This window comes from Leptosomus discolor, chromosome 3, assembly GCF_034619465.1.
Source record: "Leptosomus discolor isolate bLepDis1 chromosome 3, bLepDis1.hap2, whole genome shotgun sequence".
NCBI lineage: Eukaryota > Metazoa > Chordata > Aves > Leptosomiformes > Leptosomidae > Leptosomus > Leptosomus discolor.
In genome coordinates, this window is record NC_141393.1 from 8,669,052 (window position 1) to 8,682,450 (window position 13,399).

General features: G+C 42.2%; 1 protein-coding gene across 1 annotated transcript in view; it reads left to right on the top strand.

Moving 5' to 3' along the window:
- Window positions 1-13,399, top strand: part of MTHFD1 (methylenetetrahydrofolate dehydrogenase, cyclohydrolase and formyltetrahydrofolate synthetase 1) — a 42,037-nt gene that overhangs the window by 12,702 nt on the left and 15,936 nt on the right. Inside the window, exons 8-16 of the mRNA XM_086462167.1 lie at window positions 646-757; window positions 5,381-5,508; window positions 6,166-6,263; window positions 6,992-7,165; window positions 7,702-7,838; window positions 8,108-8,154; window positions 10,244-10,351; window positions 10,453-10,527; window positions 12,302-12,404. Coding sequence (XP_086318293.1) covers window positions 646-757; window positions 5,381-5,508; window positions 6,166-6,263; window positions 6,992-7,165; window positions 7,702-7,838; window positions 8,108-8,154; window positions 10,244-10,351; window positions 10,453-10,527; window positions 12,302-12,404 — 982 coding nt within the window. The remainder of the gene's footprint in view (window positions 1-645; window positions 758-5,380; window positions 5,509-6,165; window positions 6,264-6,991; window positions 7,166-7,701; window positions 7,839-8,107; window positions 8,155-10,243; window positions 10,352-10,452; window positions 10,528-12,301; window positions 12,405-13,399) is intronic.

A 13,399-nucleotide genomic window follows, 5' to 3' on the forward strand; every position in this document is an offset into this window, starting at 1 on the left:
TGACAACAAGCTTTAGACGGTCTCTAGCACCAGCTTTGTGACCAGATCTGTCAAATTTACTGAGTACTGTCTGAACGAATATTAGTGCTGAATTACAATCAGCTTTCCCTGGAGTTGCATGTTACACAGTCCTGGACATAAAAACCACAAGACAGTGCTGCCACAAGTGAAGTGCCATTTAGAGTTCTGTGCAGGGGTTGTTCTTGTCTGCTGTCTGTGAGTGCTGGATGTATTTCTAGTATTGAAAAGAGCAGCTGAATATGCAGGGATATTTGAAGGGAGGAAGATAAGATCATGCAGAAGGATTTAATTTTACCTAAAAGTAGTCTGTATGCTCCACTTGGGAATCATGGAGGAGTTCAAAGGAAGTTGTGAAGTGTTGACTAGCAATAGCTCAGGATAGGAGTGTGAAAACAGGCCATAATTTCTGGCTGCAGGAATTTGTCCTTGCCAAGAAACTCCTAGCTACCTTTAATTGCTGACGATGCCCTTCCATCCCTCCAATGCCAATGGGTGAGCACACAGTTTCACTACAATTGAAGCTGATCTAAGTTGCTGCTGAAAAGCAGCTCTGTGTTTTTCCTCTGCCAATACGATACAGGGTTGTTTGTTTGGCTTTTTTTTTTTTTTTTTTTTTTTTAATAGGTTGGTAGAGCTGATATCCTGGTGGTTGCAGCTGGTAAAGCTGAAATGGTAAAGGGTGAATGGATCAAACCTGGTGCGATCGTAATAGACTGTGGAATTAACCATGTGCCAGGTGCGTGGGTAATGTATAAAGAGTGGAGATGTGTTTATTTGTATATAAATGCAGTTGCTAAGTAAGTACATGGATACTGTTTCCTTGGTGTTTCTAGTCAATGCGAACTTCTTTCTCTTTTAAGTCTGTCTTAAGTAATGATGGCAATCTCTGAAGATGCCAGAATGAAAAAAAAAAAAAGTTGGTCTGAAGTACTGTCCCAAAGCAGATCAGTGGCAGTTTTGTTTCTGCCTTCAGTGAGGCTGATGATTAGTAGAGGGAAGAGGAGGCCTAGGAAATAGTACAATAGAATATCCATGTAATTTGCCCCAAGTATGTAGTGAAGTCTCACTGCTGTTGTCACTTGTGAGCACGCAGCTTTGCTGTCGTTACTTTGCAGCTAGGTCTGATTATGCTGTTCTGTTTGAAAGACATAAGTGGCAGCAGTCTCTTCAAGTAGCTGTGGATTTGCTGAATCACAGCATTAACTTCTTAGGTTTGAATGGCTATTGTCTTGAAACAAAGCAGCTTCTGCAAGAGTATTGGTGACAGTGGCTCTGGTGTAGAATAAAGTGCTTTAACTTAATGGATTTTAGGGTAGGATTTCACTTAGGTACTCCTTCCTTACAAAGGAGGAACAGACAGTCTGGCAATTTCTGTTTTCATCTCATTTTAAATCCAAATTACAGATATTGAATGATACAGAAAATTAGTCACCATCCAGCTATCTATGTGCTACGCCCACAAGGCTTTTAAAAGGTAGTTTTCATAATTAATCAGTCATTTTGTTGCCATTATTTAATGGAATGTAAAGAAATTTCTGTTCAGCAGATCCTCAAAGGTGACACTGAGTTGCATTTTAAAATGTTGGTCCTCTGTCTAATTAAAATTAAAGAGTCATATGCTGTTGCTGTTTGTTGCTTGATGTATTTGTGGCAAGCTACCCAAACTTAGGCAATTTGCCAAAACCCACAGGGTCACTGCTGATTTGCCTGAAGCAGAATGGCTTGCAGTCTCCACCACTAGCATGTTGCAAATAAAACTACCATTGTGTTTCTGACATATGATGGTATGACCTTTTTTTCAGGCTTGATGTGAACTGCATCTCTGAGGACACATCCCTGTTCCTTTGCAATTAGTCTGCCTTGGGCAGTGCGCTGAGATCTGAGCTTCTTGTACAGCCAGCCTCGTCAGTGCTGCATGGCAATACGCTTAATGGCATTGGGAGACTCTGTAACCAGGGCTTGACAGAGCAAATTGTCAGATTTCAAAATGATGGATGCTACAGACTTTTTTTTTTTTCCCCTGTGGTTTTCTGAAGCTGCTGAGTTTTCCTCCCTCTTTTGTCCTTTCAGATAGGTTGTAAAAAAGTTTTCACATTAATCTTTTGGGAAATCGGTGCCAGACTTGTGGGAATTGCAGTGCTACAGAAAGAATGGCAGCTAGCTTGCCAGCTTCTCCAGCTGTATCGCTGTACAGATAGAATATTGCTGCTTGCTGTAATGGTGCTTTGAGTGTGCTGGGGGGAGAAATAGCACAGTTGCCATACATCTTAGCATACCTGTAAGTGCACCCAGCTCAGTGCCTCCTGGGTGTGGATGTGGGTTGCAGCCGGAGGCCATGGCCAGCTCTGGATATGCCTGTACTTTGCAAGTCATGGTGCCCGTTACAGGCACATCCCGGTAGGGTTTGACATACCAGGACTTTAACTTCATGCAGGCTTGCCAAGTTGGAGTTAAAAAAAAGTTATAGCCGTGTAGTGCCATGCAAATGCAGTTGTTGTACCTTTGAATGGAGGGTGGCCTATATACTCCTAAGGCTTCCAGTTTGGAGGCTAGAATAGGCAGTTTAGGCTCATCTGGCTTTATGTTCATGTGTACTGCAGCTGAACAGAGTTTCTTCCAGGTTTCCAGGTAGACAGAGAGGAAGAGAGCATCTCCTGAAGCACCTATTAGAGCAGACAAGTGTGTCTTACTCCCTTTACAAACTGGATTGTATTTGTCCTTTTCTCCCCACTGCTGCAGATGGAGGGCTAGTCCAGCAAATACTCTGAATGCCTTATTCCAGGCCTGTAGAAGTTGCTCTGCTACAGGAAGGGAGAGCAGTGCGGGCAGAGGATATTCCCAGAGATGACACTCTCTGGAGTGTCCCTCCAAGTCCTGATGAAGGAAGCAATCCTGTTCAAAGTCCTCTTCTGCTATGGGATTTTGCAGCTCTAGCCAACAGGGAACCTCAAACAGTGGGATATGAGAGCAGCAAAGGAGGATCAGCCTCTGTGGATCTTGGTGCCATGCTCTTCAAACACCAGAGGAGCTAGAAAGATACAGAAAGCTTTGACTTGATGCTCTGTTTATATCTTCGTATACTGGGAATCAAGCTGGCATCGGAGGCCTGTAAATCAGATTGTGTTGGATCCCTCATGAAACACCTTTCCCAGTGGTGTCCAGAAAAAGCAGCACATAGTCTCATGTTTTATAGATGAGGGTTGTGTATGGTCTTGCGTGTCATATATCCACAGAAACGTGTTACAGTTTTATGCACATTGTCACAAGTCTGCTTGGAAGTCATGTGGATATTCCTAGTCCTTGTCTGGGGAAGGTAGGACTGTGAATTAGCTCCGGTCCAGAAGCTGCACTAAGGCTGTGTCTCATGCAGCTAACTCTAGAGCTATATGGAGATCATCATACGTGTTCATTCCATATGTGTTGTACACTTCTTTGATCTCAAAGTCCTCGGATGCTCTCTCTTGTGTTCCAGCTGGCTAGAGAACCTACTGGACCAAGGAAGACACAGGCACTGGGAATGGTTGTAGTGTCACTGATATTCCCTGTAACTAGTTCATTCAGTTTTCTTAAGAGTGGGGTGATGAATATTGAGAACATGAAATTATGGGGAGAGGCGGAAAGTGTTGTATGTGAGCTTTCCTTCAAAAGAGTATTTTGAAGGTAGTTGGATAGCTCCTAAGCTGTGATCAGCAGTGCTTAGCACGAGGTGTGGCTGCAGAGGCAGGGGCTGGGGATTTGTTTGGCTTGTGCTAATCCCTGTTTGTGTTTGGAGTACCTAGTTCACTGCTTGTTTTCTTCATTCTTGGGCCTGGAGTCTTCCTGGCCAGGGTGGCTGGTAAGCCTGCTTGGCATCCTTGGAAGAAAATATGGTTATGTTATTTGCCTTTTGCAACTTTAGTTAAACTGGCCTCTAGGCTGGAAGGTCACATTGGTCTGCAGTTCAGGCAGCAAAGCTGACAGTGGCTGTAGAAACACTGTTTAACAGCTGTGATGTTCAAGCTTTGAACTTTAGGGAGAAAAAAGTGTGGCTTAAAACACAAACACAACAAAACATCCAAGCTGCTAATTGTCAGTAACAATGCAGCTAAAAATTAGTGTTGACAGGAGCTGCTTTTGTTCCCTCTCTGGTTTTAACATAATCAGGAGTTTGGTTTCTCTTCCACTTCTCCCCCTCACCAAATGTGTGTTAAAGTTATTGATTGTGTTCTGTTCAAACACAAAATTATTGTGTGCAATATAATATTTAAATGTAACAATCTTAAAGTATATCTTCAAGTTTTTCACACTGCTTAGAAGTTCCCTAAAGTCCTCATATCTGAAATTAAGATCTGCCACTCCAGCAGAAACTTACATTTTCTTTTTTTTTTTTTTTTTTTAATATGCTGTGTCTATAATCAGTGAGTTCCTTAAATGACTCTGCTAGTTTACTAATGCATTTTGTCTTTTTCTTTCATTATAGAAGAGCTTAAAGGTCACCATAGCAGAAAGTGCTAGATCTGCTTCTAAATTGTCAGGTCATGTAGTGCAGCAGGATACAGCTTTTTTTTTTTTTGCCAGAAAGAAAGGACGTTGTTCTGCTGAAGCTCTCTTAAGTCACCTGTGACGTTTGTTTTGACAAACCTCTGATCTCTCTTCAGTATTTACGAGTCCATCATTAGAATGGCAATGAGTAATTGAAACACTTGGCACTTTGTCTTCAGTGTGTGTAAAGACAGGTATTTTCTTCAATAGTAAGGCCTAGATGTCCTCCAGAATGGAACAGAGCAAATGTAAACCTGGGTGTTCAGAACAAGCCAACAATGTTTCTTCTCTCACTTCTTCTAGACCATTCATTTATATCTCCTTCAAATTGGAAGCTGTACTAATCCGTCAGAGCAATACAGCAGGAGCTGTGAGGGGATGGTTCAGGTGACATCTCTATTGTATGTCCCATTTGTGTTTTATTATAGCACAGATGTAAGACTTGGTCTGTGCTTTGATCCCCCTGCAGTTGTTTCAGTCATGATCATCTCAAAGGTCTTTTCCAACCTGAATGATTCTATGATTCTGTTCTATGAATCAGACTGCCCTGTGGGCCATGTGCCACTGAGGAAATACTTGCATCCTCAAGGAAAGGGAGATCTATCTGGCTGAGGATAAATGGTGTTTAATGGGAAGATATGTTGCATGAGCTGTTGGCATTCTCCGAGGGAAGTATGATGATAACAGCTTCAACTTGTGATGTTGTTTTAACTTTTTATCTTTCTTTACAGCTTCTTGGGTATTCAGCTTCTGTTTTGTTTACTCCAACAGAGGAAAAGACTTCAGCTTCAGTCTCCCTCCTCTGTTGTTTTAATTTACTTTTTCCTTAAATACCCAGACAGCACAAAGCCCAGTGGAAAAAGAGTTGTAGGAGATGTGGCATACAGTACAGCAAAGGAAAAAGCTTCCTACATCACCCCAGTTCCTGGTGGCGTTGGGCCTATGACTGTGGCCATGTTAATGCAGGTATGTGGGCAGACTGTGAAACTGCTGGTCATCTCCTCTGTGTTTGCCTTTGGGGTATGTTGCTGCTGACATCAGCACACTGTCAAAGCAACTGATGGTTCCTTCTTCCTCTTACAGAGGTCTAGTTAGGATTTCCAAATTCTAGACCAAACAATTTGGATTCAGGTAACTGAGGAAGAAGAGGGACCTTAAGGAAATGTTAGGACAGAGTTTGTTTAGGCTGGGGTTTGGGGATTGTTTTGTTTGGTTTTGAGTGTGGTCTCTCAAAACAGTGAGAAACAGGCTTGTCTTAGAAAGCTCTGACTGTAATTCTAAAACTATCTGTAGGGTGATTAGATGAAAAGGAGGAGAGTAACAGTATAAGCCAGCTCCCTCTGCTTCTTGCTTTGCTTAAAAAACCCTGCTGGTCAGAACACCCAAAAAAATCCAGCATACTGGAAAATAGATAGGTAGATGGATGGGTAGATAGATACGGTAGAGTTCTTTACTTTTTAAGAAAACTGCAAGCAGAATCTCGTTTTGAATTGTTAGCAGATGCTTTAACTGTTAATCCCAAGCTGAGACAGGTGGGAGGGGAAAACCGTTCTGAGTCCCTTCGTTGGCCAGCATGGTTTGTGCAGTGGTGGTTGCTGTAATGCATTCACATGCTCATTTTAGAGCACAGTGGAGAGCGCGCAGCGTTTCCTGGAGAAGTTCCAGCCTGGAAAATGGAGCATCCAATATAACCAACTTACCCTGAAGATGCCTGTTCCAAGGTAATGCTTTCAAATGAAGCCACTGGCAGTATTCGTGCAGCGTAGTATTCACTTCTGTTCCCAGGCTTTGCGTAATATGGGGCATACACGTGTGTAGACTGTAGCTGGAATTGAGGTTTGGAGGGAAGTAGAGAGAAAGCACTGTGAGGCCTTTGTAAGGGAGCAGAGATAACCTGCAGTGGTGCTGTGACATATGTTGAAGTGTAAGCTTGCGTCATCCTGATAATGTTAAGGCATAAACATGGAGTTCCACAGACTCTTTAGGCCACCTAGAGAGATGCTGATTTAGCAAATAGTGAGACACTTGTATTTTGGAAAATTTTCAGTCTGACATGCCAAAAACCTAGCATCTTGAAGTAGGAGTTGTTGGTGTCAAGTCCCCAAGGAGCAGTTGAAAATATACAAAATACCATAAGGGAGCATAACACATTGCCTACAAAAAGGCATTCTTGGGGTGGGAGGAGTTGGGGGAGGGTTGGTGGGGGGTGTTTTTTGTTGTTCGTTTTGGTTTTGGTGTGGGGTTTTTTTTTTTTAAATAAAAAAGGCAACTCTGAGGATGTGTCTATTCTAATGTCGCCAGTATCAGTGGGATTGATTCATTTAACTAGGAGGGGTTAGAGCTTCCCTTTTAAAATATAGATTAGGTGTTTACAGGTTATGCTGTACAGAAGCAGAGTATTTGTGCAAAGTCTTTGACTTACAAATTGACCTTGCTCTTTCTCTTTAAGTGATATTGAAATATCGCGGTCTTGCATACCCAAGCCCATTGATCAAGTTGCAAAAGAAGTTGGCCTGCTCCCTGATGAGGTGGAGCTCTACGGCCAAACTAAAGCCAAGATTCAGCTGTCAGCTCTGAAAAGACTGGAAAACCAGCCAGATGGCAAATACGTTGTTGTTACTGGGTAGGTGCTTCCTTAACTGAGGCATCACTTACATGATGTCAAAATGAAAAGAAGTTTTATTAGTGTGGCTTGTTGTTGTCTTGTCTTTTGGTAAGGTGGCTGTACGAGGTGCTCTGGATTTTAGTAAATTGCACTGTGAAAATCTAGTGGTTTGGGAAATAGATTTATCTCCTGTGGTAAATTAGTGGGAATGTAGTTTAACGTTTCCCTTCTGGAGATGAATTGTTTTGGTCTGCAGGTCAGGATTATGAAGGGCGGACTGGATCGTAGTCAAAGTTCTCTTAGTCTAGTAGCTTGCCTTCAACAGTAACTAGCAAGTTGTTCCAGAGGAGAGTCCTTGACAGCTATGTGGTAATTTGCCAATCTTATTCCAGTCTCAAACTGTTGAAAATTAGCTGAAGTCTGAGCCACTACAGAATTTGAATTGGCGTTAACTGCAGTCGCTGGGTGACAAGTCACTTACTTATCCCTATAAGTGTCTTGAGTCTTGCCCTCTACAAGGGTTTAATTGTGTCTGTTCTGCCTTTTCACTGCAGGATAACTCCTACTCCCCTGGGAGAGGGGAAAAGCACCACCACTGTCGGTCTTGTCCAAGCCTTAGGAGCACACCTTCACCAGAATGTCTTTGCCTGTGTTCGCCAGCCTTCTCAGGGGCCCACCTTTGGTATAAAAGGTATGAGCTGTTCTGTTACTTGCAGTTGGACTAAATGGGGAAAGATGGCATTCAGAGGTTTTACTCTGCTGCGTTGTAGTTCTACATAATTCCCAGTACAATTGCATTTATTTTAAGAAAGGAAAACCCTGGGTAAGTTCTTCGGTGTTGTCTTCAAGTGCTGTGCTGGGATTTAAACTAAGCTGCACAACAGTAGCTGCCTTCTAAAGCCATTAAACAAACACATGTAATACCTTTATTTGCATGATTTGAGTATTGTCTCTCTGTAGGTGGAGCTGCAGGTGGTGGCTATTGTCAAGTTATCCCCATGGAAGAGGTAATTCGTTATACAGAGTCTCATTGCACATCCAGCTGACAGACCTTGAAGAGATACTGCAGTCAGATAACTTACAAAATCTTTTTTGTTTGTGGCCCAGTGTAGCGCTTCCAAGAACTGGGTGCTTGATTTCAGCAAAGCTTTAAAAAAAAAAAAAAATTTAAAAAAATCTTTAGTTGTTTTGGAAGGGTACGTGTGTGGTCAGGGAAATTCATAGAACTGCGAATTCCCAGTTGTTCTGTTCCCTCCCCTTCTCTGCCTTGAATTGCTGTATACCCTTGAATGAAATACATCCTGTGCCTCTTTTTTCCCAGCACTGAAATGAAGGTGATAATGACTTAATATGTTTTGGAAGCATACTAAGTAGTTCTGTCAGCAGCAGCGGTCACCAGCTCTTTCTGTGAGCTGTTTTGGTGTACTTGTGTTTTAGATTACTAACATGAAATGGGAAAAGGGAAGTTGGGAATCAGTAATGCCAAGACCTCATCCTGTGGGGGACTGGCACTGCAGCATATTTCTGACGTGACTTGGCAACAAGTAAAATCCTGTGTCTGGGGGCAGGGAATTGAAAGGCACGTGTAGCACGTGCTCTCGTGCTTCTCTCAACTCTCAAAGTAATTGCCTGTAGAATTCTACCTTTGTCTCATGTACTATAGATTGACACAGGGCAATTTTAGGAAGAAAAGCAGAAATGATCAAAAGGGCTGTTCATTCCAATTGATGCAGCAAGTCCATAAAAAATAAAAAAGTTAAGGAGGTAGAATATTGATTTAGTCAGGTGCCAAGAACATGTGTGAATGATAGATGTGACAGGAAAAATAATCTCCTCCTCTTTGGAGTGTTAAAAAGACGAGCCAAAATACTTTACTGTGTGCAGCAGTGGGAAACAGCCCCACTCTTGGAACCAAACAGGCTGAAAGGACTTTAAGCATGACCCTCGTGGTATAAATACGCATAGTTTTGTGGGGGTGTTTTAATCAATGCGTGTCTTGTAATACTAAAGTATCTGGAGTCACTAGTTACAGTAATGACCTTGATATATCACTTGATATTTCTGCACGCAGCTTTCATCGTAGGAAAAAATTAGCAGGTGAATAGCTTTTGAGTTCATACTGTAGAACCAAGGTTCTTGCTTCTCATTGCATGTACGTAGAATGAGACAACAATTAGCATTTACTAATTAGGATTTACAATCAGTGTGTGACTAGCTGCATTCCACTTTTAGCTATATGGTTTTCAAGACCACAGTAGCAAGGCTTCAACAAAATAGTGTCATAATGTCTTGTGTCATGCCAGCATTTCTAATGTGCCCTTTTCATCTTCCTCCTTTGCTGCTCTGCCACAGAGGAAAAGGATTGTTTTAACGACACATTTCACTTCCCTGCCATAATGCAAGTTCGTCATGCAAGCTATATCCCAAGCCATTTGTCAGTGTAGCTACAGTGCAGCCAGATAACTCATGTAGACAAACCCACTCAAACTATCTCATAATGAGATAGAACCAAGAAAACTACTAGCAGTGTCACAGTGTAGTATGTGGTCTACAAGTTCTGCCTACGATACGGTGTGTTTGAGTGGTTAGCTTATGCAGAGCTCTGTGCAACCACAGCTCTACTCCTAGCACTACACAAGGTTGCTCGTTTCAATTTAGCTCAGATATCTTTGTGGGAGCATCAGCAGCTTCAGCTAATGTATGTGTGAAACCTGTTGTGCAAATGATGAGAGTGGGTCAGAGGGAAGGTGAAGGAGGAGCAATGCAGATGTGCCGTACCATGATCTTCTCAGGTGTCAAGGAGCCTGTGAGAACTGTTCTTACAAAAAACAAAACAAAACAAAAAACCAAAAACCTTTTTATTTGGAAGCTTCGTTCTGGAAGTTTGTAAAATGATGTAGATGTGGGGGAGGCATTTTTGTGTTTTAGAGAAATTCTTTCCTCTCTTTCACATACTGCACTGAGCAATCTCTCCCCCTCCACCCTCACACACTTTAACATTGCTATTAATACTTCTCTTTCCATCTGTCTACGATGAATTGAAATAAATGAAAATGGCAGCAGGATGAGGTAACTGATATGTTTTATCTCCTCTAGTTTAACCTTCACCTCACTGGTGACATCCATGCTATCACTGCAGCCAACAACCTGGTTGCTGCTGCTGTCGACGCACGTATATTCCATGAGCTAACTCAGACTGACCAGGTACAATCCTTTCTTATGATGTATTTGAGCACAGCCCACTTTGGCCAAGATGTTTTGGATGTGCCAGCAGTGCTGATTAACTACCTGTTTCATTCTGCAAGGCTCTCTACAACCGTTTGGTGCCTTCTGTCGATGGTGTTAGGAAGTTCTCTGACATTCAGATCCGAAGACTACAGGTAAGTTCACTGCTTTTGCCTTGTTTTCTGGTTCTGTTCCATTTACTCATCCTTTACATAGGCAGAACTAGGATACAGAAACCCTGGGACATTCTGCTGGCGTTTATTTTTTACATGAAGTGTGCAGGAGTGTGGTAGCTCTTCTTACAGCACAGAAAAGGGAGAGATGCAGCCTCAAGAGGAAGAAGCACTCTTAACTCTCTTTACCATATGCTGTGTGAATAACACAGTGGGAAGAGGCAAATGGATTAGTGCCCTTTATTAACAGTGTCAATGCAGTGTCCTTAATGCAGTTTAAGAAAGGACCAGAATCAGTCTTTGTACCTTACACCTAGTTACAGCTAGAGATGAGTAGTTCCCACGTGGCAGCTGTATAGATAACCCAGCACATCAAAAAAAAGGCGATTTAAAAAACTCAGCAAAGAGAGAACATAAGAGAATTTTTTGTCTTATCCAGATTGACAAAATGGGGAAAAATGGAAAAAAATACCTGTCCCCTCTATTGCCCACTCCTCCTCTCCCCAAAAAAGAATTCCCAGTTGGATGAGTAGCCCTGTCGTTGAGTGGCAGTCCCTCAGCAGACCACAGCTCCCCTGATCCTCAGGAATTAAGGTGAACTAGCATGTATCCCTGACTTCTGCAAAAATGGGGATTAACAGAGGAATAGTTTTGCACTGGGTTTCGACCTTCTGTCTAGGAGGGCAGCCTGGGGCCTCCTAAACTCATTCAGATTACAAACCTGTTTGTGCAGTATTCAGGCTGGATCAGTTGCCCGTTTGGAAGTCAGGAGCAATAGTTAGACTACTTCAGAAGCTAAAACTCTGATTTATTAATGGGCTATAATGCCTCGACCATTAGAGAATGCGTGGTTTGCTTCCACTGCTGAGCAAAGAAGCTGTGTCATACTGCTTGGTGTTCCTGATGGACTGCTGAGGGAACTCTACCCTAACCACTCTTCTGGTTGTTACATGTCGAGATGTGAATGGGATGCTAATATTCCAGAAACATGATATCTTTTTTTTATGTTTGTTTGTTTATGTCTTTTTCTAAATGATGTGCTTGAAGAGGAAAAGAACAGACTTTCTTCTTCCCTGCTGTTCTTCAGGAGAAAAATACGACTTAGCTGTGTAATTATAAAAAGCTTGCTCGTTCATAAATCAACTCAATCGTTTTCCTCATTCCTCAGCTTGCGCTTGTGTCAGGCTTCTTGAGATAATTCTTCCCTCAATTAAGCAACTTGGCAAACTGCCCATCCTCTCAGTATGTTCAAGATCAGCTTTCTGGGATGCTGACAGCCTTGTGACTGAATTGTTTAATTCCTCCTTTGTGCTGCTTAACCAGCACGCCTGAAAGCAGCGTCTTTAAATACGTATGGCTGTGTGCAGTGACCCTAGGCAAACTAATGAGAAATGGATGTAAGCATGTGAGACTAATGATTAGAACAAGGCGTGTAAGGAACGGCAGAGCTCGCTCTCTTACTCTTTCTGTAGATGCCTCGCACAAAGCTGGGTGACAACCTGCCTTAATGAGCAATATTGTGTGCCTTGCCTTTTACTAACTGGCCAGCAGCAAGCTCCGCTTCCAGGTACGCACCGATACGGATCACCTTACGTTGTTGTAGGGTCTAGGAGAGGGGGCACCAAAAAGGCAGCCCCTCCTTATTTCCAAATGTGCAGATGCTGCTGCCGAAGACTCGTTGCTGTAGTAAAAGGTTAATTTCTGTGAATCTTTCCATTATACCTTATTTTCTTTTATTTGTCCTTTCCTCCCACAGAAATTGGGCATTAACAAAACTGATCCTACGACTTTGACAAAGGAAGAAGTAAACTTATTTGTGAGATTGGACATTGACCCAGGTGCCATAACGTGGCAAAGAGGTACAAGAGTCATTAAATGAAAGAATTACTAAGAAACAAAATGTGTGGGTTTGTTGTGGAAAACAAAAGAGAGGTTTGCAAGTGCATCAGGAACTGTGTTTCCTGGGCAAAACGGGAGTGAGGGCAGGGCTAGCCTTTCCTTCTGAGTGTTTGGTGGGATAGATGCTTGCAGCTGGAATCCCATTTCTAAAGGCTCTGATGCAGGGGCTTGGGTCTGAATTCACAAAGATTAAGACTTCACTAATTGATGCAAGTTTGTGTTTCTGGATTTGTCAGTCAGTGAGAAAGTGGAGTTTGGCAATTGTAGCCAACAGCCTTTTTACCTGACTGAGAAGGCTTTGTGAGCAAGGAGAGGGTTCTGCTCTGGGATTAAACTCGTTTTTAATCTGCCCACTTGCCCTGTTGGTGACTGGCAGCAAATAAAGGCCAGATTTTTAAAAGGCTTTTAAAGATACCTGAAGCTAAAACCAATCTCTGGTCTGGCAGATTTAATATTTCATTAACGAAAGAAATTTCAAATACGGACTTTTTTTCTGATTTAGACCCCAAGAGTATTGCTCTTTCTTCTTTTCATAAAAATACAGTGTGAAATGTATTCTCCAAAATCTGCTTCATAATCTGTAATGGGCCTAAAGTAGTCTGTGTCATGGGAAATATTTTATAAAATACTTACAACTTTTCAAGCAGATATTAAGATACAGCAAATTTAAGCCAGTAGTTGATGGTTTGTGTTTCCAAGGTAATTGGTTAATGGGGTTGTGTGAAACTATGCTCTCTAAATGTTAGAATCTGAACATTTTATCACTTAAAAAATATAATTTTATTTGGTTTTGGCGCTAATAATTTCCTGACTTCACATGGACTCACAATGGTGAAAAAGCAATTGGAACAATACTAGCAGCTCTGCTTTTCAGAGAGGCTTTGGACTTGTGGTTAATGCACACGAAGAGAGGTAGACTCCCTCTGGATGCAGTGCAATGTCTGCGTGTGACTGG